General features: G+C 43.1%; 1 protein-coding gene across 12 annotated transcripts in view; it reads left to right on the top strand.

Annotated features, from left to right (window-relative positions):
* HERC1 (HECT and RLD domain containing E3 ubiquitin protein ligase family member 1) overlaps nucleotides 1–27,923 on the top strand; it is a 266,405-nt gene that overhangs the window by 63,501 nt on the left and 174,981 nt on the right. For all 12 annotated transcript variants that reach the window (XM_030576957.1, XM_030576953.1, XM_030576956.1 and 9 more), the window contains exons 8-17: nucleotides 1,439–1,566; nucleotides 3,064–3,208; nucleotides 3,304–3,475; nucleotides 4,928–5,062; nucleotides 11,305–11,470; nucleotides 22,111–22,236; nucleotides 24,790–25,011; nucleotides 26,340–26,492; nucleotides 26,673–26,805; nucleotides 27,541–27,732. In XM_030576957.1, coding sequence (XP_030432817.1) covers nucleotides 1,439–1,566; nucleotides 3,064–3,208; nucleotides 3,304–3,475; nucleotides 4,928–5,062; nucleotides 11,305–11,470; nucleotides 22,111–22,236; nucleotides 24,790–25,011; nucleotides 26,340–26,492; nucleotides 26,673–26,805; nucleotides 27,541–27,732 — 1,572 coding nt within the window. The remainder of the gene's footprint in view (nucleotides 1–1,438; nucleotides 1,567–3,063; nucleotides 3,209–3,303; nucleotides 3,476–4,927; nucleotides 5,063–11,304; nucleotides 11,471–22,110; nucleotides 22,237–24,789; nucleotides 25,012–26,339; nucleotides 26,493–26,672; nucleotides 26,806–27,540; nucleotides 27,733–27,923) is intronic.

Raw genomic sequence — 27,923 nt, 5'->3', positions numbered from 1 at the left:
TTTTCCCCTTTCTTGGGATGCAGGCTTCTGATAGTTTCTGCAACTTTGACCTGAAGTAATTCCAGACCTCCTCTGCCTTTAGATCCACAAGTTCTTCAATCCACTTCCATAACTAATTTCCTTAATTCTTTAAAGTAAGCCCTTTTGAAATAAAAAACCCTAGTCCCAGATTTATTTTTGTTTATCCTTCTTCCATCTATTTTAATAAAGTCAAAACAAAATGAATGAAAATGTTTTGATGATGTTGAAATGAAAAATTTTGTCTTTTTTTCCTGTCGAAAACTTAATCAAAATGAACATGTTCCACAAAACATTTTGATTTTTGTGAAACTGCAAATTTTGATGGAAAACTGTTCCTTCAAAAAATGTTCAGCCACCTCTATTAACACATACCATTTCTATTGCTATGACTGGTTGGTGCTGGTTAGTGAGTCATGCCCTCCTTAATGCAGAGGGGGGTTGGTAGAGGAGCCTGGACCCTCTCACTCCACTGGGCTCCAATTCAGGGCCCTGCAAGGATTAGCAAGGGTCTGGCACCTGGGAGAGCCTTAAGGCTGCCCTGTCTAGCCCACTTTCTTATCACCCATTCTCTATAATCCAAGTTTTGCAGTCTGTGGTGGACCAGTAAAAGAGAAAGGTATGGACCGTCCTTCACTCGGGGCACAGAAGTTAAGCTCCTTTTCTCCAGATGAAAGCTCCTGTAGCACCTCTTTGCTACAGCTCCCAAGGCAGGTCCTTCTCCCTGCCTGTTCAGCCCTGTTTTGAACTGTCTGACTTCCTTTTAAGCTCCCTCCTCCATCTGAAACATGCTCTGCAGGTGCAACTGAGTTGAGTTGTTTGGGCCTATGGTTGCTGTTTAACTCCTTCAGGTCTAGTGTGGGATTTATACACCAGTCACAACTGCTCTTTCACAGAAAATGATGTTACGTGAACTGCTGAGGGCAAAGGGCTGAATCCAAAAGACAAACTTCAAGGAAGAATAAAAGACAGAAAACCTTAAAATTATGTGAAGGGCTTAAAAACAGACACATTAACATATGAAGGACTGTTAGAAAACTTCAGAAAAGCTTTTCAAGTCATCCTTTAAGTTGAAAAAAATACAGTTGGATTTTTGTTTTACTAAACATGCTAAGGGTTCACGTGTAAGAGGACTAATGTAAATGACAGATCACAAAATGAGGAGCTAAACAACAAACTAGTGAAAAAATATCAATTAGTATGCTAGGCGTGTGTTCATTAAACATCTACTACAACCTTTATGCTTCCTTCTACTGAGTAGTAATAAAATAATTTTAAAATAAAGCAAACACTTCCCCTACTAAAACACTGAGGCAAATGTTCAGAAATCTAAAAGACTTTTGATTAGGATGTTAAATCTTCACATAACTGTCATAACTGCAGTTTATTTTAGTCTAATATTACCTTATGTGTCTAATAGGTAAACTTGGCCATGGTGATACCAATAGAGTATATAAACCTAAAGTTATAGAAGCTTTACAAGGAATGTTTATTCGCAAAGTGTGTGCTGGGAGCCAATCTTCACTTGCCTTGACATCAACAGGGCAGGTAGGCAAAAAGATATTTTCACTTGAATGACAGTCTTAATGTTTGAGAAGATGCCTGAGACTTAAATGTGTATAGTTATTGTTTTGGTTAAAATTATGAAAAGGTAAATACACCTTTGAGACACTGTAAAACCAAAAAAAATCTTAAATGTTATACAACAGGTATGTAAAATTTTACTTAGCATAGATGCTCTCTTTAGAGAAATACAGTTTAGAGAAGTATAATTTGTCCCAAACATAGCTGGAAGAAACACAAGACATCAGGGGTGTGGTTTAACTAGGCCACAACTTTAATAACATATCTAGGAGCTATCCCACAATAACTCATTCAGTGCTGTCATCCTTCCTCAAGCTCAAAATTGGTACAAATGGTAACTAATATGATAGTTTATAATCACAGTTGTCATATAACAATTATTCCTCTTTTCCAATAATGTACTATAGCTGTAGTATAATATTCAAGTGCCACATGACTTCTTCAGTATATAGGGAAAAAATTCCCAAGATTATGATCTACACAGAAAAAGAATGTATGTTGATCTTTACAGACTAGAACTACAGTTTATAATTTCTATCTGTATATTTAGTATATATTTCTGTATTATAAATGCAAAACATCAAAGGCCCAGTCTTGCAAGTGTTCTCTTTTAAAGGATAATACAGAAATGTGGAGCTATTTTATAGAATATTTCATAGTCTTAATGAACATTACAGCATATATAGTAATAGATTTGAATACATTGTTTATATAAAGCCATATATGCACATGGGCCAGGATTCAGCAGTCTGTTCCTGTCCATGTCAGATAGTAAAGAAATGGTTTGGGGCCCAAAGGACTTGATAACCAAATAAAATAATTTAAGGTTTGTACTTAAATTTCAGAAAAATTTTGATTTCTGCATTGTTTGCTGAATTTCAACAGCCATGTTTGTCTAAGACCCTTACTAAAATCTGTTTCTACTCCAGTTACTTGGCATGTAATTGCAACTCTTCTAGTATTCATTTTGATTTGTTTGTAAAGGTATTGTGAGGTGTGAGTAAATGAAATATAAGCCTACAAATGTGAAGGAATTTGGAATTAAATTTACCCACAAGAAGATGGTTTTAGACCAAATAATGTTGGGACTAAAAACAGGAGAATAATCTTGTATAGCTTATATGTTATGATGGTTTTGGAAATTATGGTGGTTGGAGGTCATTTAATCTCTCAAATATTTTTTCTTGTGTTGTGTATTGGAGAATTGTTAGCCCGAAGAATTTTCTGTGGCATAATGTGTATAATTAATTTATAGAGGAGAAGTTAGGAATTTATATATAAATGGGTGTATCAGAGCCCAGATTTGTACAGTGTATAAATACAAATATACATACATAACTTGCTTGTGCAAGTACAGGTATAATTGCAGTAATTACACACACACAATCTTCTGTAGCTCTGTCTCTTAACAAATACCAATAATATTGTGTTGAAAACTTATATGTATATTTATGTTTTTAGGTATATGCGTGGGGCTGTGGTGCATGCCTCGGCTGTGGTTCTTCAGAAGCTACTGCTCTTAGACCCAAGCTGATTGAAGAGCTGGCTGCTACAAGAATAGTTGATACTTCAATTGGTGACAGCCATTGTTTGGCACTTTCTCATGGTAAAATAAATATGGTCAATAGGGTTTTTATAATAGTCTTTGATTAAAAGACACTGAGCCTCAAATTTTGTTTCCTTCTTTGATTGTCTCTTTAGATAATGAAGTTTATGCTTGGGGTAACAATTCCATGGGACAGTGCGGTCAGGGAAATTCCACTGGTCCCATTACTAAACCAAAGAAAGTAAGTGGTTTAGACGGAATAGCAATTCAGCAGATTTCAGCTGGCACTTCGCATAGCCTTGCCTGGACAGCCCTTCCAAGGGACAGGTAAAATACTACATTCTATAAAAATACACTGATGTGTGGTAAAATTCTTCATTGTGCTTGTTAACAGGATTGTACAATGCAGTATTGTAACAGTTCTGTTTATAATGCTTTAAAGATTTTCTGTTTTGTTTTTTTTAATCATTGTGTTTTATGGGTTACAGTTGTAACAGATAGGGATATTGTCAGTTCAAAAATATTTTCTCTGAAGGCTTTGTACCTACCATTGGACAAAGAACATTTAAGGTTACTAAAACTGAAAAGTTGAAAAATAATTGTTTTTCAAGTTTTTGTTTATTTTGTGGCTATGACAGCACTTTGTGTCAGTTACACTGTTTCCCTGTATAATCTGTTAGCAAGGAAAAAATTGTCTAAGGTCTTGTATAAACAAACCCCATGGATAGACACCCTTCAGTTTGAGAGGCTTTTTTTACTTTAACATAATTGGGAATTGGTTTAAGTTAACTGAAATAAGCCTTTCTAATATCAAAATAAGTGTGTCCATGTAGGTGTTTTCTCTGGTTGACCTAAATCAGTTTTAAAACTGTTTGTTAGCCCTTGTCCATGCTTGAAGCTGAAGCACTTCAATGGAGAAGACCCTGATAAAAAGCAGTATAGAAGCAGAGGAACTCTTAATTTTTTTAAGGATTTCAGAATTTTTTTTCAAAATGTTCTGTTTTAAAGGGAGCTATAATAGAAAATGGAATTTTAAAAAATTAGTTAATTTCAAATAACAACAAATGACTGCATCCTTTCAAACTGTGCCAGTATTATGTCAAAATTTCTGGAGTGAATTAGTAACTTTCATGATGCCAAACTAGCTTTGAGAATGTTTTATAGCTCTCCTAAGAATCAGCTGCAAAAATCCCATGTCCCTATATTTAAGGTACCCATAAAAGCACATCTTTTGTTTTAGTTGCTCAGTGTTTGATTCAGAGAGACATTTACAGAAAAGAGAGAAACTAGCTACAAGCATCAGGAAGATTTTCTGCTCCAATCAGGTTAAAACTATTTTGTTAGGTTTATCTGTGAGCAAAAACCTTAGACACATAGAGTTTTAGGCCAGAAGGAACCACCATGTCATCTAGTCTAATCTCCTGTATATCACAGGCCACCAACACTATTCAGAATCCACACACTGAACCCAACAACCAAACTTTGACTGAAGTATTACATCCCACAGGAGACTAAACTGTAATGTGGCACAGGCAGAGAATAGGAGGGGATGAGGTGCATCAATGTCTGAAGTCCCTGCAATGGCAGAGAATTAAGTGAGAGAAACCCAGACAATCCCAGCAAGTGTTTCTGCTGCCAAGGAGTGCAATGATAACAGTGTCCTTGTCATGACAACCATATTAACTTACTGTATTTGTTAATTTATTATACAGATGGTTGCATGTTTTACATGTGCATTTATTTCAGTGTACTTCATGCATTTCTTATGTTTGATTCCAGACAAGTTGTTGCATGGCACAGACCTTATTGTGTAGACCTTGAAGAAAGTACCTTCTCCCATCTCCGGTCCTTTCTTGAGCGGTACTGTGATAAAATTAACAGCGAGATTCCCCCTCTTCCTTTCCCTTCATCAAGGTATCTATACAGGATATGCATGTTTATTTTTTGTTTGTTTGAATAGTGGTGTATGGTTTGGTTTTTAATAGTAAAGATTTGGGTTTCCTGAATTAAACAGCCTTTGCATTTCAGGTATATTTTGATTTGCAATACAATATTTTTTTCAATGCCAAAAATCAAACTACTCTTCTTTGAGTGATTGTACATGTGCATTCCGCTCCTGGTGTGCATACATCACAAGGACTGTTGTCAAAAAATTTTCCCCTCAGTGATACCCATCTGCCTTTTCCAGTAGCAAGCCACTGCATACATGTATACAGGGAGGAGCCACCCTGCCTCCCTTCAGTTCCTTCTTACTGCCTGTGATAGTTGTTTTAATCTGTTGGCCTTGCTTTAACAAGTGCTCTCAGCTGTTTTTTCTTGCATGTAATTACATATTTGTATAGTTATCAGGGTTAGTTAGTATTTGTTGAGTTAATTTATTCTGTTTGTCAAGTTTGGGTTTCCATTATTGGTACCAAGGAATGCATTGGGATTCAAGGCCTGTCTGTAGTGCTGTAAGTCCATGCCTGTAGCAACTTGTACTCTAGTTTGAAGTACTAGGATGAGTCTTATATTAGGGATCAGTGCCAGATTTGCAAGGACTTGAAGCTTAAGAAAGATGGAGAAGCTAGGCTGAAGTTTTTTGGTGGAGTCTGCTCTGAGGCCACCTTCAGTGCCTTCTCAGTCAGAGATGGTACTGAGAACTTCAGCATCTGTGAAATGTGCACCTCTGATGCTGACTGAGTCCCGGCACTGCTCTCCATCACCAGTGCCGAGGAAAGAGTAGAAGGCTTCCAAGGACACTGCTGGGAGAGGCAGATCTCTGGTCCCTCAGTCTTCCAAGAAAGGGAACAGAGTGTTGAATAGAGTGTAGTTAAAATCAAAGCACTCCTCAACTCATCCATCAGCTGGGTCGGCACAGTTGATTGTGGTGCTGGGCTAGGCACCATCAAGTCTAGGGTCCAAAGCAGCATCTTCATCAGCAATGGCTTATCTACATATCTTGTGCACCAGTCAGAGACTGTCCCAGTACCATCTGCACCCTCAAGCTGCAAAAGGGTTGCTGAGCTTATTGTTGCCGGTCTCCCCAGTGCAGGAGATTACTCCTTCTGTAGTGGTAAACTGCTTGACTTCAGCTTCCTCAGTGTAGTGCCCAGCATCAAGTCAGTCTCCTGCATTCTGGAGCTCTTATTCTTTGGTACTGTAGAGATGTAAGCCAGCAATAATGTCTTGTCTTCGCTTTTGCCCAGACTTCTGGCACCAGTTCCCAGTGCTGACTGGATTGGTCAGGAGAAAGTAACTCTTCTGACTTGGTGGTTGGCTCTTATATTTCCCAGGTGCAAAGTGTGTCTTGCCACTTTTCTCCTAGACCTTACCACCTGGGGTACTTGCAAGACTCTGAGACTGGTGCTGATATGGACATGTGGCCTGTCAGACATTGGGGTCCAGCGCCCTTTCACTGGTCTTTCTGGAATTTGTGGGCTGGGGTTTCCTTCCCCTTCTGAATCCTCCCTGTGTCAGTCACATTCAGTTTCTTCGGGTAGACGTGGGAAATCAACTCATTGATCCCCTCCTGATCCTGGTACTGGGGGTGTTTTTGCCCCTTCCTGATGACTGACTGTGAGGCTCACCAGGAGCTCTTTAAAAAAGGGGCCTTTGGCCATAGATATTTAGGTGGAGGCAGTTAGGGAATCTTCTCACTGCCTTGTCGATGCCTCCATCTCAGGTGGCTCTGCCAATTAATGAAGCAATTTTAGAACCTAACAAGGCTCTCTGGCAAACTCTCCTCCCTCCCACAGCAGAGCTAGTGGAGTGCAGGTATTGTGCCCACCCAGAGTTTTGAGCATTTTTATTCCCACGCCCCTCCAGGGTGACTGGTTGTCTCAGCTGCCAATGAGAGGGAGTGCTAGGGGAGTCAGGCATCTACCCCTAAGTCAAGGGATGCAAAAAAGCTGGACTTGTTGAGAAAAATTTATTCTATGCCAGAGTTATAGCTTAGAATCACCAGCCAACAGTCTTTATTAGGGTGATATGACTAAGATGTATGATGTTCTAAAAACATAAGAACAAGTTGCCTGAGGAGATTAAGCAGAAGTTCCTTTTGCTGGTAGATAAAGGGAAGTTGATGGGAAGAACTTCACTCCAGGCCAATTTGGATGCAGCTGACTCGGCTCCTAGGACCATGGCTTCTGCCATCACCATCACTCTGACTGCTAGGAGTCCATGTATTTCCTTACCTGGATGACTGGCAAGTAAGAGCCCGGTCCAGATCTCAGGTGCTTTCTAGCATAGCCAGTATTCAATTTACTTTTGATGTACTGGGGCTACTAATCAATGCCATTGTACAAAGAAAAGAATCCATTGTGGCAGTCCTGGACTCTACAAAAGCCAGGGCTTTCCTAGCATAGTGGAGGTTCCAAGCTATGTGTCTTGTTGCTCTAGGTCTAAAGGTGCATCCTATCATCAAAGTTTGGAACTGCTTCAAACTTCTAGGTCACATGGCAGCATGGACTTACAAGATACAGCATGCCAGACTGCACCTCAGACGTTTACAGGGTTAGATAGCTTCAGTGTCACCAGCCTTTCATCATGCAGGCATGGTGGTTCAAGTACCCCTACAGGTCTTATCCTCCCTGGACTGGTGGATAAATTCTGCTGATGTTTGTGAGAGAGTTCCCTTTGCCCCTCCACAAGAAACTCTCACCCTAGTAACAGACATTTTGAATCTAGGTTGGAGAGCTCACTTAGGTTGCCTTCAGAGTCAGGAGTGTTGGTCTCCGTGGGATCTGACTCCATATAAATGTTAGGGAGCTCAGTGCAATCCGCCTAGCTTGCATGGCATTCCTTCCACACATCAGGGGATGGAGCTTATTGGTGCTCATGGACAACACAGCAACTATGTTTTGTGTAAACAAACAAGGAGGGGCCTGATCCACAAAATTATGCTGGGACGCAATCCTCCTATGGAAGTTTTACATCATCAGTTCCATCAACCTGAAAGTACCTTACCTTCCAGAAGTTCAAAACACTCTGGCAGACCACCTGAACAGGTTATTCACAGGCCACCACAAGTCATCTCTCTGACTGGACATTTCCAGATTCATATTCCAGCAGTGGGGAACTCCCAAAGTGGATGTATTTGCAACAGAATAAAAGAAAAAATGTCTTTTTTTTGTTCTTGAGCGGGGCGTCAGCCCTGATTCACTGACAGATGCTTTCCCCCTAGCCTGATTGAGAGTACTGCTGTGCCTTCCCTCCAGTTCCACTCCTCCCCAAAGTCTTATCCAAAGTTAAGCAAGATTCTGCTCCCTTTGTTCTAATAGCCCCAGCATAGCCCAGTCAACATTGGTTTTCAACCCTATTAGCGCTATCAGTCAGATCTCAACTGTTGTTCCTGAGAGAGGTGTATTTTATCTCCCAGCACAATGATCTCTTTCTTCATGTCACACTTCAAGCTCTCTATCTGATTGTGTTGATTCTTTGTGGCTGACAACTTTGGAACAGGGGGATTCAGGAAGTCCTATTGAATAGCAGAAAGCCTTCATTAAATCTTCTTACTTTGCTAAATGGAAGAGATTTTATATCTGGTCCCTATAGAGAGGCATTCCAGCAGCTCAAGCTCTGATTAGCCATGTCTTGGACTATCTTTAAAGGATTGGCTCTTAGTTTGATTAGAGTCCATCTGGGAGTGGTATCGGCTTTCCATTTACCTGTGGATAACGGATCAATTTTTGTCAAACCCCGTGTCCATCATGTTTCTGAAGGATTTGTTCATATTATACCCATAGGTTTGTTATCATATTTCACAGTTGAGCTTAAGTTTTTAGTACTAGCAAAGTTGATGTCTCCCACCCCTTTGAGCTGCTAGCAACTTGTTCTTGTTACACGTCAGTGAAAGTAGCTTTCCACGTTGCCCTAACCTTGGCCATGAGGTTTGGTATCCAAGCCTTCCTATACAACTCCCTTTAGGGACAAAGCTCTATGTTGGCTTCACCCTAAATTCCTGTCTAAAGTGGTCTCCAAATTGAATTTAAATCAAGAGATTTATTTAATCAACATTCTTTCCAAAGTCTCATTCCTGTAAAGGAAAAGAAATGCTTCATACTCTTGATGTTAGAAGAGCTTTGACCTTTTACCAAGACTGGATTAGGTCGTTCAGGGCTTCGGCTCAACTCTTCACCATTTCAGATAGAGTAAAGGGCCAATCAGTCTCAACTTGGAGGATCTCCGCCTGGATCTCTGGCTACATTCGTTTATCTTACCAATTGGCTGACGTCACACCTCTGAGTAGCGTGATGGCTCACTCAACCAGGTTGCAGGTTAGGATTCCTATTCTGGATATTTGTAAGGCAGCTATCTTGTCTTTGCTCCATACATTTGCCTCTCACTATGCCATATCTCATCAATCCAGAGAGGTTGCCAGGTTCGTACGAGTTGTTCTTTAATCCTTGTTTAAGTAGACTGAACCCACCACCAGTTTGAACTGCTTGTGAGTCACCTGCAGTAGAATGGACATGTGCAGTTACTTGAAGAAGCAAAACTGGTTTTCTATAACTGTTCAAGATGTTGTGCATGTTCATTCCACAACCTACCTGCCTGCCTTCCCCTCTTTATCAGAGTCTTTCTGGTATGAAGGAACTGAGGAAGGTTGGGGGCAGCGTGCCCCTTTATTCATGCGTGTAGTGGCACAAGGCACCAGAGGGCCCTCATGCTGCCCTGATGGGAACTGCTAACGGAAAAATATTTGACAGCTGTGAATGAGGCATGCACAGACCTACAGTGGAATGGACTTGTTCAGCATATCTCAAAGAACAATAGTTACAGAAAGGTAGGTAACCATTTTGTTCCTTCCAGAGTCATGGATTCAGACAACTCAATCCATCATTTTAGATCTCAAGACTTACCCAATCACAACTGTATGGAATTGTATGAGGTGTCTGGGACAAACAGCCTCTTGCACATATATAGTCTGGTATGCCAGATTGCATCTGAGGACTCTACAAGGTTGGCTGGCCTCGGTATTTTTCCTGTATTGTCGTCATCACCTGAACACTGTGGTCAAGGGGCCCCCTCACATTTTAGACTCTGTAGATTGGTGGATGAACCCTGCTAACATCTGCATAGGAGTTCCCTTTGTCCCTCGTCAACCATGGATGGATGTGTCTGCTGTAGGTTGAGGGGCTTGTCTGTGTTTCTTTCACTCACAGGAGTTATGGTTCAGAAAGGACCTGACTCTTCACATAAATGTCAGGGGGGTGGCAGCTATCTTGCTGGCATGTCAGGTTTTCTACCCCTATCAAGGGAAGATGCCTGCTCACTCTCACAGATAACGCAGCAACAGTGTTCTGTTTCTACAGAAAAGAAGGGGCCCGCTCATACCTGTTCTGCCAAGTTGCAGTTTGTGTATGAGACTTTTGCATTGCCAGCATGATTGATCTCAAAGTCTATTACCTTCTCAGAGTGCAGAATGCATTGGCAGATTATCTAAGCAGGTCATTTATGAGTCACGAGTGGTCCCTTCTTCCAGATATAGCCAGGTTCATTTTCCAGCTCTAGGGGGCTCCCCAGGTAGACCAGTTTGCAATGAGATACAACAGGAAATGCGAGCAGTTTTGTTCCCTACAGGATCAGTCTGGGTTCCCTGATAGATGCTTTCCTGTTACCCTGGTCGAGCAACCTCCTGTCCCTTTTAGTGAAAGCTGTTACCACTTCTATTGGACCTGGATCTAATTTCTCAAAACTCTAGTTGCTTGCGCCATCCAAACCTGCAAGACACTCCATCTAGCAGCATGGATGCTCCGTAGTTAGATTCTAGGGAGCAGTTGTGTTCAAAAGAGGTTCAAGCTGTGCTGTTGAATAGTAGAATACTATCTACTAAGACTACTGGCCTCTCTAAGTGGAAATGTTTCTCTAGTTGGTTTGGTTCTACAGTTTTGCTGATGCATTCTTCAATCCAGGTTATCTTGGTCTATCTTTTGTGCCTAAAACAGGAAGGTTTGGCCATTAGCTCGATAAAGGTCCGCCTAGTAGCTATCTTGGCCTCCCACCCTCAGGTGGATAACCAATCTGTCTTTTATAATAGAATGTCAGTAAGATTTTTGAGAGGCCTGGAAAGATTATATCCTCAAGTATAAGATCCTGTTTCCCCATGGGACCTAAACTTGGTATTGTCAAAGCTGATTTACAGGCAAGATTAACAACAACATTTTGTTTTGCAGAGAACATCACAATTTCCTGAAGTTGTGCCTGAAGTTGCTTTCTAATCATCTTGCTCTTGCGTTAGCTGGCGGAGTAGCTACTAGCATTCTTGGAAGGCAGGCAGGCCCACTTCGGAATTTGCTGTTTAGGTTGATGGACTCCTCTGTCCCAGATGAAATACAAGAAGTAAGTAATTTTATTTAATTTACATCCAATTCTCTTTGATGTATGGTTATGATCAGAAAAGATATTCTGTAAAAATCGCACCATAGTACTAGCAATATTTGAAATACTGATAAAAATCCAGTTTTGAGTTGTAAATTGAGCCAGTTTGATAACAATTATTGATGGTGAATAATGCAGTTTTTTTTGTACATAATTTACATTTGTGAGTTCAACTTTCATGATAAAGAGATTGCACTACAGTACTTGTATGAGGAAATGAAAATTATTCTTTTACAGTGCAAATATTTGTCATAAAAATACAAAGTGAGCACTGTACTCTTTGTATTCTGTGTTGTAATTGAAATTAATATTTGAAAATGTTGTAAACATCCAAAAATATTTAAAATAAAAAGTATTCTTCGAGTGCTTGCTCATATCCATTCCAGTTAGGTGTGCGCACGCCGCGAGCACGTTCGTAGGAAGATTTTTACCCTAGCAACACTCGGTGGGTCGGCTGGGCGCCCCCTGGAGTGGCGCTGCTATGGCGCCGGATATATACCCCTGTCGACCCAGCCACCCGTTAGTTCCTTCTTACCGCCCGTGTCGGTCGTTGGAACAGTGGAGCGCGGCTTAGCTGACCTCCACTTGCCTAGCTACTCATAGTTCTCGTGTATATAGTTATGTAGTTATAATCCTTTTATATATATATTTATATAGTTATTCGTTGTTTCTTTACTAACATAGTTAGTTTAGTAATAGTTAGCGGGGTTCGGGAAGTAGCCCCTTCCCCGCACCTGGTGCCGGAGCCCATGCCTGGCTCACCGGGTTTTAAAACGGGCTCGGCCTGCCAGAAGCCGATGCCGACGGGAGATCCGCACGACTCCTGTTTGAAGTGCCTCGGGGAATCACACGTGACAGCTAAGTGCACCATTTGCAAGGCTTTTAAGCCGAGAACAAAATGGAGCGGGACTTTCACTTACCCCTCCGCCTTTGGCACCGAGCGATGATCAAGCGGCGGGCAGAAGCTCCTCCTCGGCACTGGACCCCGCCGGTACTGCCAAGGCCTTTCGGCACCGGCCGTCGCCGGCACCGAAGTCTATTCGGCACCACTCCCTCTCTCTGAGGTCGGGAAAGCCTACGACTCCTGCTGGTGCCTGATGGCTCCCCGACACGCGCTGTGGTTTGAGCTCCCTGCTCCTGCTGCTTCTGTGCCACCTGCACCGCAGCCAGGGAGCTCGTCTAAGTCAAATCGCCCGGCACCGACACCTGCCAAGGCACCGACGACGTCAGCACCGTCGATCCCAGTCCCATGAGGGCCGTCGAATCCAGTGCCTGATGGCTCCCCGGTGCGCGCTGTGGTTGAGCTCCCTGCTCCTGCTGCTTCCATGCCAACTGCACTGCAGCCAAAGAGCTCGTCTAAGTCGGATTGCCCGGCACCGGCACTGACACCTGCCGAGGCTCTGACGACGTTGGTACCGTCGATCCCGGTCCCACGAGGGCCGTTGAATCCGGTGCCTGACAGCTCCCCAGTATGCACTGTGGTTGAGCATACTGTTCCCTCCGTGCCGGAGACATTCTCAACAGCGAGGGATCTCATTGCCATGACAGAGTCGATGCTGCCTGACCCCGGCACTGCCGGTGTGGGTAATACAGTCTCTTGGCAAGCCTCCCTTGATATGACCATCCTCTGTCGGCACAGCAGAGCGGTACTGTTTATGATCACGGTCCCGCAGACTCTCTAGGTCCCGTCGGCACACCCGACACCACTTGCAGTCCTGATGCTGGTCTCCTCCTCGGTACCGGTCGCACTCGCCGCACCGGTCGGTATCCCGTTCGCCGACCCGCTACTATCGTCACCGTTCCAACTTCCGGCACCGCTACAGGTACCGTGACTCCCGTAGCCTCTCCCGACCTCGAGCCTCGAGATCTCGGTCGACCTCCCGGCACCGCTCTGGTTGCAGGTCTGGATCTCCTTCCAGGTACTGGTACGTCTCCCGGTACCGGTCCCCGGTGCCGAGTTGGGCAAGGTCCGATAGAGTCAGAGACTCTGCCCATGCTTTTTTAGCACCTCCATGGCCATCCAGACACGCATCTGTGTCGTCCCACGCGGGCAGATCTTATGCTCAGGACCGCGATTCTGATGTGCCCACCAACAACCTGAGAGCCCATCAGGACCTCCTAAGAAGGGTACCACACCATATGGACCTCCAGGTGGAGGAGGCCCGGAGGTAGAGGACCCAGTATGGTTCCCTCTAAGGGGTACGGCAACTTGTCTGTCTGTCCTCCTCTGTGCTCACTAGTCGTTCAGTCCGTTAAGGAGAGGGAACGGCATGGCCAGCAGGTGCCAGCCCCGAAATCAAAGGAGGCTAGGCGAATGAACCTACTCGGCCGCCAGGTGTACTCTGCAGAGGCCTTACAGCTCTGGATGGCAAAGCAACAAGCCTTGCTTAGCCGCTACAATTATAACACCTGGGTGGCGGTAGTTTAGTTTATGGAGTTTCTCCCTCAAAACTCCCGCCAAGAGTTCGCTGCCCTCTTGGAGGAAGAGAAAAAGGTGCCCAGAGCGTCCTTCCAGGCCTTGTTGGACACAGCAGACTCAGCAGCCAGGACTCTGGCCTCGGGTGTTGCCATGAGGCGCATCTCATGGCTTCAGGTTTCAAACCTCCGGCCGGAGCTGCAGTATGCCATTCAGGACTTACCATTTGATGGTAAAGGCCTCTTCACGGCAAAGACAGCCCCAGGCTGCAAAGCCTGAAGGACAACAGGGTCCTAATGCGCTCTCTCAGCATGCATACGCCAGCGACCAAACTGAGGCCTTTCCGTCCCCGGCCACACTGCCGTACTCTGTGCCTAGCCAGAGACAGGACTTTGGCAGATGGCGCGGCCGAGATGGTCGCAGACAAACGTCAGGACCCCTAGAGGGCCAAGGTCAAGGTCCCTCGCAATCACCACTGAGACCAAAGACAAACCTTCCAATGTGCGCCCGAGGGCAGTGTACCAGTCACAGGCCGGGATCCCACTCCTACTTTCTCCTGGCGTGGCCCCAGTTAACTTCAGATCGCTGGGTCCTGCGCACGGTGGAGCATGGGTACTACCTCGAATTTCTTCCAACCCTGTCCCCCTTCAGGGACCCCTCTCACGAGCAATTCCTCTTACAAGAGGTGCAGACGCCAATGGACGAAAGGGGCAAGGGGGTTTACTCTCGTTATGCCCTAGTCCCTCACTCGAACGGAGGTCTCAGACCTTCCTAGACCTGAGAGGACTCAACCAGTTTATGATAAAGTTGATGTTCCGCATGGTATCCCTGGGAACCATTCTCCCGTCCTTGGATCCTGGAGACCGGTAAGCCGCCGTTGATATGAAGGACGTGTACTTTCACATTGCCATCTTCCCTCCGCACAGGAGATACCTCCGCTTTCTAGCAAACCGTCAGTACTTCTGGTTTACAGTCCTGGTGTTTGGCCTTTCTGCAGCCCCACGGGTATTGTCCAAGTGTATGGCCATAGTCGCCGCCTACCTTCGCCGATGTCGGATATGCATTTTTCCATATCTGGACGATTGGCTTATCCGAAGTGACTCCGAGACACAAATCACTCAGCATGTGGGCATCGTCACAGACCTATTCACACGTCTAGGCCCGATGATTACTATAGAGCAATCCACTCTGGTTCCCACGCAGAGGTTGGACTTCCTAGGGGCTATCCTGGTCTCCGACCTAGCCGGAGCCTGCATACCACAGCACGGTTTCAGGCAATGGCAACAATCATCCGAGGTCTGCAGACTTTCCCAACGACCTCGGCTCGCACTTGTCTCGGTCTCCTGGGTCCATGGCTGTCTGCAAGTTTGTAACCAAACACGCCAAGCTCCGCCTCCGTCCTCTCCAAGTCTGGCTCACCTCGGCATACCGCCCAGACAGGGACCCAATGGTCATGATAGTCACCGTTCCCTCGAGCACCCTATGCTCCCTAGAATGGTGGCTAACTTCCTCCCTGGTGTGGGCAGGGATGCCGTTCCATCCACCCCAGCCTTCACTGCCCCTGACGATGGACGCGTCATCTCTCGGCTCGGGTGCTCACCTCAGTCATCTTCAAGCTTAAGGCCTTTGGTCTTCTTGGGAGCTGGCATTCCACGTCAATGCCCAAAAATGAGAGCAGTCCGCCTGGCGTGCCAGGGGTTCCAGCAGCAGCTGCGAGGCCATGGTGTCTCAGTGTTTAGAGCCAACACAACGACCATGTGCTACATAAACAACCAGGGAGGGACATGGTCCTCCCTCTTTTGTCAGGAGGCCATCCATCTCTGGGACTTTTGCATGGCCCACTCGATGAATCTGGTAGCGTCCTTTCTCCCAAGCATCCGGAACGCCTTGGTGCTTCGACTCAGCAGGTCTTTCCTGTCTCATGAGTGGTCACTCTGCCCCGATGTGATGCATTCTGTTTTCCAGAAGTGGAGACTTTTCCCCACATAGACCTGTTCGCTTACCGCGAGAGCAGGAAATGCCAGATGTTCTGCTCCTTCCAAGGGCTCTCCTCGGGATCGATCTCGGACGCATTCCTGATGCCGTGGAAGGGCCAACTCCTTTATGCCTTCCCACTGTTCCCGCTGGTTCATTGGGTCCTGCTCAAACTCCGCAGGGGCAGAGCGCGCATCATCATGATCACTCCAGCGTGGTCCAGGCAGCACTGATACACCACGTTGCTCGACCTGTCAATAACCAACCCAATTACCCTGCCACTCCACCCAGACCTCATAACTCAGGGCCACGGCAGGCTTCATCACCCGGACCTGCAGTCTCTTCACCTCACGGTGTGGCTGCTGCGTGACTAAACCGGGGTGGCAGGAAGCCTTCCACCTGGTCAGTGTACCTGGCCGAGTGGTAGCGTTTCTCCTACAGGTGCGAAACGCTCGATCTTACTCCTACTGAGGTCTCGATCCCCTCTATTTGGCCTACCTCTGGCCTTCAACAGCAGGACCTAGCGGTGTCATCGCTGAGGGTACACTTGGCAGCCATCTCTACCTTCCACCCAGGCTAAGGTGGTCATTCTGTGTTCTCACACTCTATGGGTTCGAGGTCCCTCAAGGGCTTGGAGCACTTACACCCTCAAGTACGCTGCCCAGCCCCAACCTGGGACCTCAACCTAGTTTTAACCAGACTTATGTCTCCCCCATTCGAGCCATTAGCGACCTGCTCGCTGCTATACCTGTCTTGGAAGACAGATTTCCTCGTAGCCGTTACATTGGCCAGACGAGTCTCCGAGCTCAGGGCTCTTACAGTGGTTCCGCCATACACTATGTTTCACAAAGACAAGGTGCAGTTACGACCACACCCGGCTTTCCTCCCTAAGGTGGTTTCGGCCTTTCATGTTACCCACACTCAACGCAATGGGCGCAAGAATTGCACTCCCTGGACATCTGTACAGTGCTCGCATTTATATTGCGCGGAGAGAACCATTTCGTAAAACGCCCCAACTCTCTGTCGCGGTAGCAGACCGAAGGAAAGGCCTACCTGTTTCCTCTCAGAGGATCTCATCTTGGGTGATGGCGTGCATCCGCACTTGTTATGATTTGGCTCATATTTCCCCAAGCCACATCACCGTGCATTCTACCAGGGCTCAGGCTTCATCTGCCGCCTTGCTGGCTCGTGTACCTACCCACGAGATCTGTCGCGCAGCTCCTTGGTCCTTGGTCCATACCTTTGCTTTGCATTATGCTCTGGTTCAACAGTCAAGAGATGCTGTAGCCTCTGGCTCAGCAGTTTTCATTCTGCCACATTTCACTCCGACTCCACCGCCTACGTAAGGCTTGGGATTCACCTAACTGGAATGGATATGAGCAATCACTCGAAGAAGAAAAGACGGTTGCTCACCTTTGTAACTGTTGTTCTTCGAGATGTGTTGCTCATATCCATTCCAAACCCACCCTCCTTCCCCTCTGTCAGAGTAGCCGTCAAGAAGGAACTGAAGGGTGGCTGGGTCAGCAGAGGTATATATCCGGCGCCATAGCGGCGCCACTCCAGGGAGCGCCCAGCCGACCCACCGAGTGTTGCTAGGGTAAAAACCTTCCGACGAACGTGCACGCGGCACGCGCACACCTAACTGGAATAGATATGAGCAACACATCTCGAAGAACAACAGTTACAAAGGTGAGTAACCGTCTTTTCTATTGTTGTTTAATAGTGCGATTAATCACAGTTTTTTAAATCACTTGACAGCCCTACTTTTAATAGATAGTTATCTTAGTGTTAGGCCCTAGTCCTGAAATGAGCTGTGGTTGTGTTGACCCCTGTACAGAGTTCATTTAAGGTTGTGGTCCTTCGATGGGGAAGGAAACTTCATAGCTGAAGGTCCTTCATTGAGAAATCATCCTGTCTGGCACCCTTAATAATTAGGCTAAGGTGCTGTTACCTTGCATGACTCTGCTGATCTCAGCTGCCATATTTTCATTCATTTTATTTATTTATAGGTGTAACATTCTAATAGAATATACAAAAGCTGCCTAGTTTTTTGTTCCAGGTGCATATGATAACATTCCAAAAAAAACCCCAAAAAACTAATTGCAACTGACAGCTAACTCACCAGCATCCCCTAACAAAAAAAAGTCTCATTCCCCATAAAATCATAACCATCTCCCCAAAAGCCCAAGTAAATGGATAGACCTTGCACTTTGCCCTGAAAATGGAGATCTGGGTTATTCTGGTTCAAAGGTTGGAATAAGTTCCAAAGCTGAGGGCCCTTCAGAGTGCTGAATCTCCGATCCTCTCTAAAATCAAAAGGATTCAGATTGAGCACCTCAGATGGTTGCAAATAGTGGCAGTATGGCACTGGGGAGAGAGGCTCTCTCTCCTGTCCTTTGGAAGTAGGTCCAAGTTACTTAGGGCTTTATAGGTCAAAACCCTTTTAAAAAAGATAATTGTATTATTACTACATTCTTTCTGGAAATCAAGAGGCAACCAGTGTTGAGCAGGGGCAGTATCATGTGCTTCTGGTGAGAGACTGATTACCAACCATGGCATAACTGTATTTTTTAGCTTATAATTAAAGCTGTCAAGCTATAACATTTTTTTTAGACTAATCTTGAGATTAAAAATATTAATTGTGATTAAACAATAATAGAATATCATTTATTCAAATATTTTTGAATGTTTTCTACATTTTCAAATATATTGATTTCAGTTACAAAGAGTTTCGCAAACAGGGGTCGCCGCTTGTGTAGGGAAAGCCCCTGGCGGCCAGGGCTGGTTGTTTACCTGCCCCATCCGCAGGTCTGGCCGATTGCGGCTCCCACGGGCCGCGGATTGCTGCTCTGAGCCAATGGGAGCTGCTGGAAGCAGCACAGGCCGAGGGACTTACTGGCCGCCACTTCCAGCAGCTCCCATTGGCCCGGAGCAGCGATCCATGGCCAATGAGAGCCGCGATCGGCTGGACATGCAGACAGGACAGGTAAACAACACAGACCAGCCCGCCAGGGGCTTTCCCTATACAAGCAGTGACCCTTGTTTGAGAAACACTGAATTACAAAGTGTACAGTGTTCACTTTATATTTCTTTTTGATTACTGGTATTTGCATTGTAAAAAACAAAAGAAATAGTATTTTTCAGTGCATTTTGTACAAGTACTGTCGTGCAATCTCTTTATCATGAATGTTCAACTTGCAAATACAGAATTATGTACAAAAACCCTGCATTCAAAAATAAAACTATGTAAAATTTTAGACATGCAAGTCCACTCAGTCCAACTTTTTGTTCAGTCAATCGCTCACACAAACAAAGTTTGTTTACATTTGCAGGAAATAATGCTGCCCACTTCTGGTTATAGTGTTACCTGAAAGTGAGACCAGGCGTTCTCATGGTAGTGTTGTAACTGGCATCACAATATATTTATGTGCCAGATGTGCTAAAGATTCATGTGTCCCTTCATGCTTCAACCACCATTCCAGGGACATACATCCGTGCTGATGACAGGTTCTGCTCAATAACAATCCAAAGCAGTGCAGCCCAACGTGTGTTCATTTTCATTATCTGAGTCAGATGCCACCAGCAGAAGGTTGATTTTTCTTTTTTTGATGGTTCGAGTTCTGTAGTGTCTGCATTGGAGAGTTGCTCTTTTAAGACATCTGAAAGCATGCTCCACAATCCCTCTCAGATTTTGAAAGGCGCTTCAGATTCTTAAACTTTGGGTCGAGTGCTGTAGCTATCTTTAGTATCTTCTTTGCCTTTTGTCAGATCTGCTGTGAAAGCATTCTTAAAATGAACAATATTTGCTGGGTCATCATCCAAGACTGCTGTAACGTGAAATATATGGCTGAATGCAGGTAAAACAGAGCAGGGGACATACAATTCTCCCCCAAGAATTTCAATCACAAATAACATGTTATATTTTTAACGAGCATCATGAGCATGGAAGCACGTCCCCTGGAATGGTGGCCAAACCATGAAGGGCCACATGAATGTTTAGCATATCTGGCATGTAAATACCTTTCAGTGCCGGCTACAAAAGCGCCATGAAAATGCCTGTTCTCATTTTCTGGTGACATTGTAAATAAGAAGAGGGCAGCATTATCTCCTATAAATGTAAACAAACTTGTTTGTATTAGCAATTGGCTGAACAAGAAGTAGGATTGGGTGGATTTGTAGACTCTGAAGTTCTACATTGTTTTGTTTCAAGTGCAATTATGTAACAAAAAAATCTACATTTTGTAAGTTGTGCTTTCACTGCAAAGAGATTGCACTACAGTACTTGTATGAGGTGAGTTGAAAAATCACTATTTTACCATTTTTGCAGTGCAAATTTTTGTAATAAAAGTATACACTTTGATTTCAGTTACAACACAGAATACAATTGTGGCGGGGTGAAGACTCACCGGTGCGGCGCCTTCTGCTGGCCGTCCAGGGAATTAGCTCTTCCAGTGCTGAGCGCTCTCTGCAGGCCAGTGTCTTGCCTGCCACTGGCCCCCATGTCCCTCCCGGACCCTGGTGCCCCTCTGTGTTAGGGTTCTGCCCTGGCACTAATGCACGCTCTGCATCTCCCTACGCAGGGGAACCTCTAACCTTCTATCCCCACCTTGCTTCAGTGGCTACTGCCAGTTACCATCTGGCCCCTGCTCCGTGGGACAGACTGCAGTCTATAAACCACTCATCATTGGCAAGGGGAGTTGAACCAGCTGCCTCTGCCTATCTCTGGGCTGCCTCTGTGCAGCCCCAGTATCCCGTTGTGAGCCCTTAACTAGGCCTGTAGTCTGAGGCTTTGCTAGGCTGGAGCTCCCCAGTTCCCTCTGCCCTTCCCCAGCACTGCTCCACTTCAGGTACTGTGCTTGGCTCCCAGGCAGCCAAGTCATCCTCTCTCAAAAGGCTAGCTAGAGAGAGAGTCCTCCTCAGCTCTGGCCCTCAGCCCTCTTATAGGGCCAGCTGTGGCCTGATTGGGGTGTGGCTGATTGGGGCCCCTAGCTGTGGCTGTTTCGGCAATCAGCCCAGCTTGGCTGCTTTTAATTCTTTTTTCCAGCAACAGCCCTTTGCAAGGCGGCTTTCAACCCCTGTTCTATGGGAGTGGGGCAGCTGCCCCACTGCACAAAATATATATATGAAAATATAGAAAAATATCCAAAATACTTAATAAATTGCAATTGGTATTCTGTTGTTTAACAGTGCGATTAAAACTGCGATTAATCGACAGCCCTACATAAAATTTAAAATGGTCCTATTGTGTAATTTTTGGAATTTGTCAAGATACTGGTTCTGTAGTTGAACTAGTCTGAAAAAGTGATGTGGTTTGAATTTTCAGCACTAGCTCATTTTGCAAAATCTTTCCTCTGCTGAAGTTAGAATATTTTGTTTCCATATTATTTTTTGTTCAAAATCATTCTTGAGTTACTTGTTAAATTTTGAGACTAATGTAATTATAGGGTGGAATTTTAGTCCCGCGCTAGATGCAGTTTTCAATGCAGCCTTACTATAGAGTGGCGCCATGTAAACAGGTACAAATAAAGTCTTTGTTTAAAGAGCTTAAAAAGACACAAGTGAAAGATGCAGTATGTTAGGATGTGTGTATTTTGTCCTACTTCTTAAATACATAAAACTGCTCTTCCAGCCTCTCTTTATTAGGGACTACCAATCATACCAAATTGTGTTAATATTTGTGGTGGCTTACTGATGTATTTAGAAAGAACTAGGAAGAAATTAAGTAATTTGCTATTACTTGTGATAAGTTTGGGCTCAATCATGGTTTGAACGCACACTCTTAGAAAGTAAGAAAAGCTAGTGCACTAACCTAATTTACAGTAAAATTAAACGGCTGTATGTGTGTGTCCATGTGTGCTTGTTTTTGGTATCAAATTACATACAGCTGTATTCTGCTCTCTCATAGCTAAAGTTCTACTCTAATGGTTTATCCCAGTGTAACTAAACAGAACTTAACTCTTAGAATTTATCTCCAGAAAGCTACTGCTGCAATCAGCAGATTAATGAGCACTAGAAGTTGAATTGTCATTTCCCATAGTACAAGATCACTATATGACTGCAGCTGTTAGAATGAACATTATTCTAAATTAAATTATTTAGATATGTTAGATATCTTTGATTTAAATCATAGTAATTATTTTTAAATGCCATTATGTTGATACAAAAATATTTCAAAATATAAAGTGTTGTCTCCCCATCTCTTTCATGTTAGGTTGTAATTGAGACGCTGTCAGTAGGTGCAACTATGCTACTGCCTCCATTGCGAGAAAGAATGGAATTGCTGCATTCTCTTCTACCCCAAGGCCCTGATAGATGGGAGAGCTTATCAAAGGGGCAGGTAAGGCCTTGTAAAACTGTGTCACCCTTTGAAAGTAATTATGTGAACATCTATATTAGAAGATGCGCCTGGAGCAGTTTGAAAGTCAATTACTGTTGAGAGCCAATCTAATTAAAAAAAATCTGAATAGTGTAAACTTAAAAATCTTATGTTGCCAGTGCCTTAAGTTCCTTTTTTCAAAAATAAGGAAAAGTGCTGGAATTAGATCATGTGGTTCTGTACTAATAATCAGAATACTTGTATAATGCTTTTTATTCATAGATTTTACAGCACTTTCCACAAGTAGATAAGTATTACTGTCCCTGTTTTTACAAATGTGAGTAACTGAGATCACAGAAAGGTTGGATGACTTGCCCAGTGTCATGCAGCAAGTCAACTGTAGAATCAAGAACAGAATAAACATTTTAACTCCCTACCTGGTGCGTAGTCCATGAGCCTAGATCACAGCTGTCCAGTGTGTGTGGATGGCTATCCATCTCCAAAATGTTTATAACCAAACTGCAGTGGTAAAGAGCCTGTACGTTCATTAATGAAATGAGTGAGCATAGGCAACAGTGGTATCTTGGAGAAGAATGTGCTTTAGGCCAGGTTCTCTGCATACCTGTCCTTCATTGCTTGTGGGAAAGAAGAAAAACCGTCCTGGTGAGTCACTGCTGAGCAGAGAAGTTACACTTAGCAGTGCTTCATTTGAGGAGTGGGGAATATCCTATTGAGACATTCCTCTTGCTCACCCGATCATAAAGTGGGAAGAGAGAAGATGTTAAAGACACACATTTTATTTATTTGTTTTTATTTATTTATTACTATAGTGCCTAGGAGCCTTAGTCATGGATCAGGATCCTATTGTGTTAGGCATGCTACAGACCAGAACAAAAAGACCTTTCCCTGATTTGAAATGGATGGGAGCTATGGGTCTTCAGCATTTGAGCCTTAGGTTTAAAATAACATTTGGCAGCTGTCATTTGGATCCATTCACATAGGATAATTCTGGCTTTTAAACTTGCGTACAATGGAGTATGTAGTGTATTAGAATGATGTCAGAATTATGAGTGTGAATTCTAACAAAACTGGAAGATTATTTTTTAAAGTATAGTACATTAGGGTCAGCACAAACTAAGAGCCCTGATATCGTCATAGATTTATAGATTATAAGGCCAGAAGGCACCACTGTGACATCTAACCTTACCTCTTGTATAATAGTTAGTAAACTGGAGCTTTCGCTACTCCTTATAATTTAATTTATCCTCTGTTAATTTGTACTGATTATGATGTATACTGACCAGCTGTGTGGAGCACCTCAGAACAACGGCATTGGGATAGGTTTAAGGATTTCCTAAGTACATCCACATTAGTATACTTTTGTTAGTGCAATGCTCACCTTCAGGTCAAAGGAATTAAAACTCAAGTATGAGATTTGTCAAAAGATAGAAGCATGGTATAAGTTAAAATATTATACAGTTACATGAGTGAAGCTTGGCTGGGTTAAATATAGGCAGTTTAATGGGCAGTTTTGGCTTTCAAAAGGCTGCCCTGATTCAAGTGAATAATCTGTGACAAGGTGGAAGTTACAGACAGAATAAACTAAAATGGTGGGCATACTGCATGGATACCTTATTTATTAATGCATTAAGAATTTTACAAAACTCTGTAAAATCCATTTCCAACACACTGAGATGACACCAAGGGTATTTAACAATGTAACTGTTCGTTATGCCTGGAAATTGTCTGACACTGATTATGCAGTTTGCAAAAGTAGTATGGTCTACAGACTAAAAGAAGATTTTACATTCTAAATTATATGACATGAGCAGTATACCAAACTGTTGTAGTGAAAAATGTTTAAAAACAATTTCCTTTACCCATTCTGGCTTTTACTAAACCCTTGTATACTGCGAGAGAAACCACAATACAACGAATTTACTGAATTTTTTCTGCTTGAGCTTCATTTACACTGTCATTTTGCTAAGTCATTATAAAGAGCATTGTGAATTTGTTAGCCACAGTTTCTGAAGACTGGGTTGGAGAGGACTTTTTAGTCTAACATCTGTTCTGTCCCCCGAATGATGGGAATATTGAGTTAATTCTCTCTCCTAGGTATCTTTAGACCAGGGGTGAGCAAACTATGGTCCATAGGCCACATCCAGCCCTCCAGCCGGTTTCATTTGGCCCTCTGGGGAGCTCCTGCTGGGGAGCAGGGTCTGGCCCCACCCCAGAGTCAGCACTCCCAGCTAGAGCCCTCACCCCCTCCTGTACCCAAACCCCAATTTCGTGAGCATTCATGGCCCACCATACAATATCCATACCCAGATGTGGCCCTCAGGCCAAAAAGTTTGCCCATCCCTGCTTTACACTATCATCTAGTCCAGTAGATATATCTAGTGCCTCTCTTTGAAAATCTGCAGTGAAAACTAATCATCAAACTTTATTAGCAGGTGGTTACATTACCCAAGTGTTTTAATAGTTAAAACATTAGGAAAAATTTTCTCACTTTTTAAAGTTCATTACTTTGTTGTCTAACAAGAACAATTGTTCCTATCTAATTATTTCCTTTAGAGAATGCAGTTGGATATTATTCTGACGAGTTTACAAGATCATACCCATGTAGCTTCGCTACTTGGTTATAGTTCACCATCTGATGCAATAGAAATTTCTTCACTATGTGTTGGCTATGGAAACCTCTCTGATCAAACATATGGTGTCCAGAGCAGCCATCCAGATACTCATCTAGCTGAAATTTTAATGAAGACTCTGCTAAGAAATTTAGGATTTTACACGGTATGTTTACGGCTTGTCTTTAATTTTTTATAGTAATAATCAAGTTATTTAAAAAAATTTCTCTTTAGTTTGGGTAAAATAACTGGGCTCCTTACTCTTTTAGGTTCCTTTGAAAATCCCAGTCTACATAAATTTGGACACATCTGAAATCACAATCACTGAGATTTTTATAGCAGTCACTGTGACTGCTGTTATACAGTCAAGTATTTCTATTCTAAGGAGGAGATTTTCAAAAGCACAAAGGGACAGACAGGCATTAATGGGAGCTAGACACCACACTCATCTTTGTGCCTTTGAAAATTTCCCCATGAACCACAATATCCAGAGATAGGCAACTGGCCCTTTAAAATCTGTTATGGGCTGACTACTGGCACACAGGTTTAGAAGAACACGTTAACATGATTAGTATTTTTCACTGTCTAATCTGGAGTGGAAGGGAAGAAAAATATCAGTTCAATTTTCACATAAGAATTCAGAAAGAAAGAAAAAAAAGCTAGCAGAGTTTCAGATACAAAGTTTGGTAGTGATTCTCCTTGAATCTAAACTGCTCTGGGCTTGTCTTAGATGGACAGACAGTGCACAGCAAGCTAGAGTGTAAATCTATAGTGCTAGAATTCCATGCATTAACTGTCCATGCAGTAGCAGGATCCACATGGACACTTAGTGCACAGCACCCTCATTCACTATAGATTTACACCCCATCTTGTCATGTACTAACTATCTAGACAAGCCCTTTAGGGAAGAGCCTTACAAACACCTGTCCATCCCATAGCCTCAGACATAGGAAGGCTACAAGCCAGAAGGGAAAAGAACTCCAAGAACCTTTCAAGGACTGCCCATCTCTTCTCCCCCACCGCCCTGTGGGTGCTCAGCCTCCTGGTGGGTTTGGGGAGAGGAGCTTCTCAGCTGACAGGCTGCATAGAAGAGTGCAGCGGAAGCCCACTGGCTCAAACAAACCTGGAGGGAGGATTTATGAGCCCTTTTCATCTGCCTGGGGCACCATCCTGCATCTGGGAGCAACTATATATAAACAAAAGTCAAATACAACGATAAGTATTACAACAACAATATTGGACCCTTAGCATTAGGGATAGTAAATTAGTTTGAGTCCTGTTTTAGGGGAGAAATGAGGCTGGTTGCAGGTTCCTGTTGCAGGTCTCTTGAAGAAACATTAGAGGAGGAACATATAGTTCTCATTGACTTTCTTGGGTTCCTTTGTAAATCCCAGCCGTAAATATTAGGAGGTGAAAGAGTTTCCTTTTAAGATGCTAAGAGTATTTTAATATTTGAAAATGGACAGTATGTGATTATTCCTTTTGTCTAATTAGGATCAAGCCTTCGGAGAATTGGAAAAGAATAGTGATAAGTTTTTACTTGGGACGTCATCATCTGAAAACAGCCAGCCTGCTCATCTTCATGAGCTGTTGTGCTCACTGCAGAAACAATTGCTGGCTTATTGTCATATCAACAGTGTTAGTGAGGTACATGGGGGTTTTGGTCATATCTTCTGGAAATACAACATTACTCCTCTTCAGTGTGTTAGCATCTACATAGGATAAGATTCAAATAATGTGTATTTGAAAGTTACAATCTAATATGTGATGAAATCTTCTAAAATACATATGTATTATTTTGTTATAAGTAGTTTCTCTTTTTTCCAGAATTCTAGCAGTGTGGCACTGCTACACAAACACCTCCAGCTTTTACTGCCTCATGCTTCAGATATCTATTCACGTTCTGCAACTCTTCTTAAGGAAAGTTCTTGGAATGGCAGTGTTGGGGAAAAACTAAGAGGTATATATTGCTAAAAAGGTCAAATTTAAAGAGGTACCACGAACTTGAAATATACTAATTAAAAAAGTTTAAAGTAACTTCAGGTACTACAACTGCTTCTGAGTTTCCTTGACAATTTTTGTTTACTTAGATTCCAATACATTTAAAATGTTTTTCTGTCCCTTGTTGCTGTGAGGGGCAAAACCTGATCAAACGGGAAATTGACTAATTGTACAGATGCAGCAGTCAAACGGATGATACATTTGATAGCACATTGTACATAAAGTAAACATGTAGATAAAGTTAAGGAGAATATTTAAATCTCTAATCACTTTTAGTTATGCTTGTTGTAGTAGTCACAATAGTTGACCAAAGTTCATAAAAATATTTTAGTCAAGTATGATTTTTTAAGAGGATGTATATTAAACAAAAAACCCAAAACAGGTACATTTTGAAAACTTTACAAATTAGGGGTTTGTATGCACCTTATTCTCATGAACACTTGTTAATAAAATATGCTTGAGAGAGACATTTTTAAGGTGATTTTCATAGGACATTTTACTTAAAAGTTTAATTATTCTATATGATTTCATACTGTGAAGGACAATTGGGATGTTTTTCTTGCCAAAACCATTTAAAAATAAAAGGACAGAATTTAATTATTTAATATTTTAAGACATTTTTGGTTGCTGAATTTAAAAAGCGCTGTAATTTGTTTAACATAAACACACATCCCCTCCCTTTTCTTCCTTGTAGATGTAGTTTATGTATCTGCAGCTGGCAGTATGCTGTGCCAGATTGTTAACTCATTGTTGTTACTGCCCGTGTCAGTGGCCCGGCCTTTATTGAGTTATCTGCTAGATCTGTTGCCACCTCTTGATCGCCTTAATAGACTGTTACCCGCTGCTGCCCTATTAGAAGATCAGGAATTACAGTGGCCGCTTCATGGTAAGTAGCATTTTTCATCTGAAAAAGAACAAAATAGCAAGTTAAAATTAAAATAGGTAAATATGTTCTATAAATTGGAAACTGTTTATTTTGTGTCCTTTTAATCTCAAAATGTCTCAGTACCCCTCCCCTCTAACCTTTAAAATTTATTAATGTACCTTGCTGTAAACTAATTATTTTGCACTACAAAC

This window comes from Gopherus evgoodei, chromosome 10 (genome assembly GCF_007399415.2).
Source record: "Gopherus evgoodei ecotype Sinaloan lineage chromosome 10, rGopEvg1_v1.p, whole genome shotgun sequence".
NCBI classification, from domain to species: domain Eukaryota; kingdom Metazoa; phylum Chordata; order Testudines; family Testudinidae; genus Gopherus; species Gopherus evgoodei.
The sequence above is the reverse complement of the archived record's forward strand: the minus strand, read 5'-3'. Positions and strand labels throughout refer to the sequence as shown.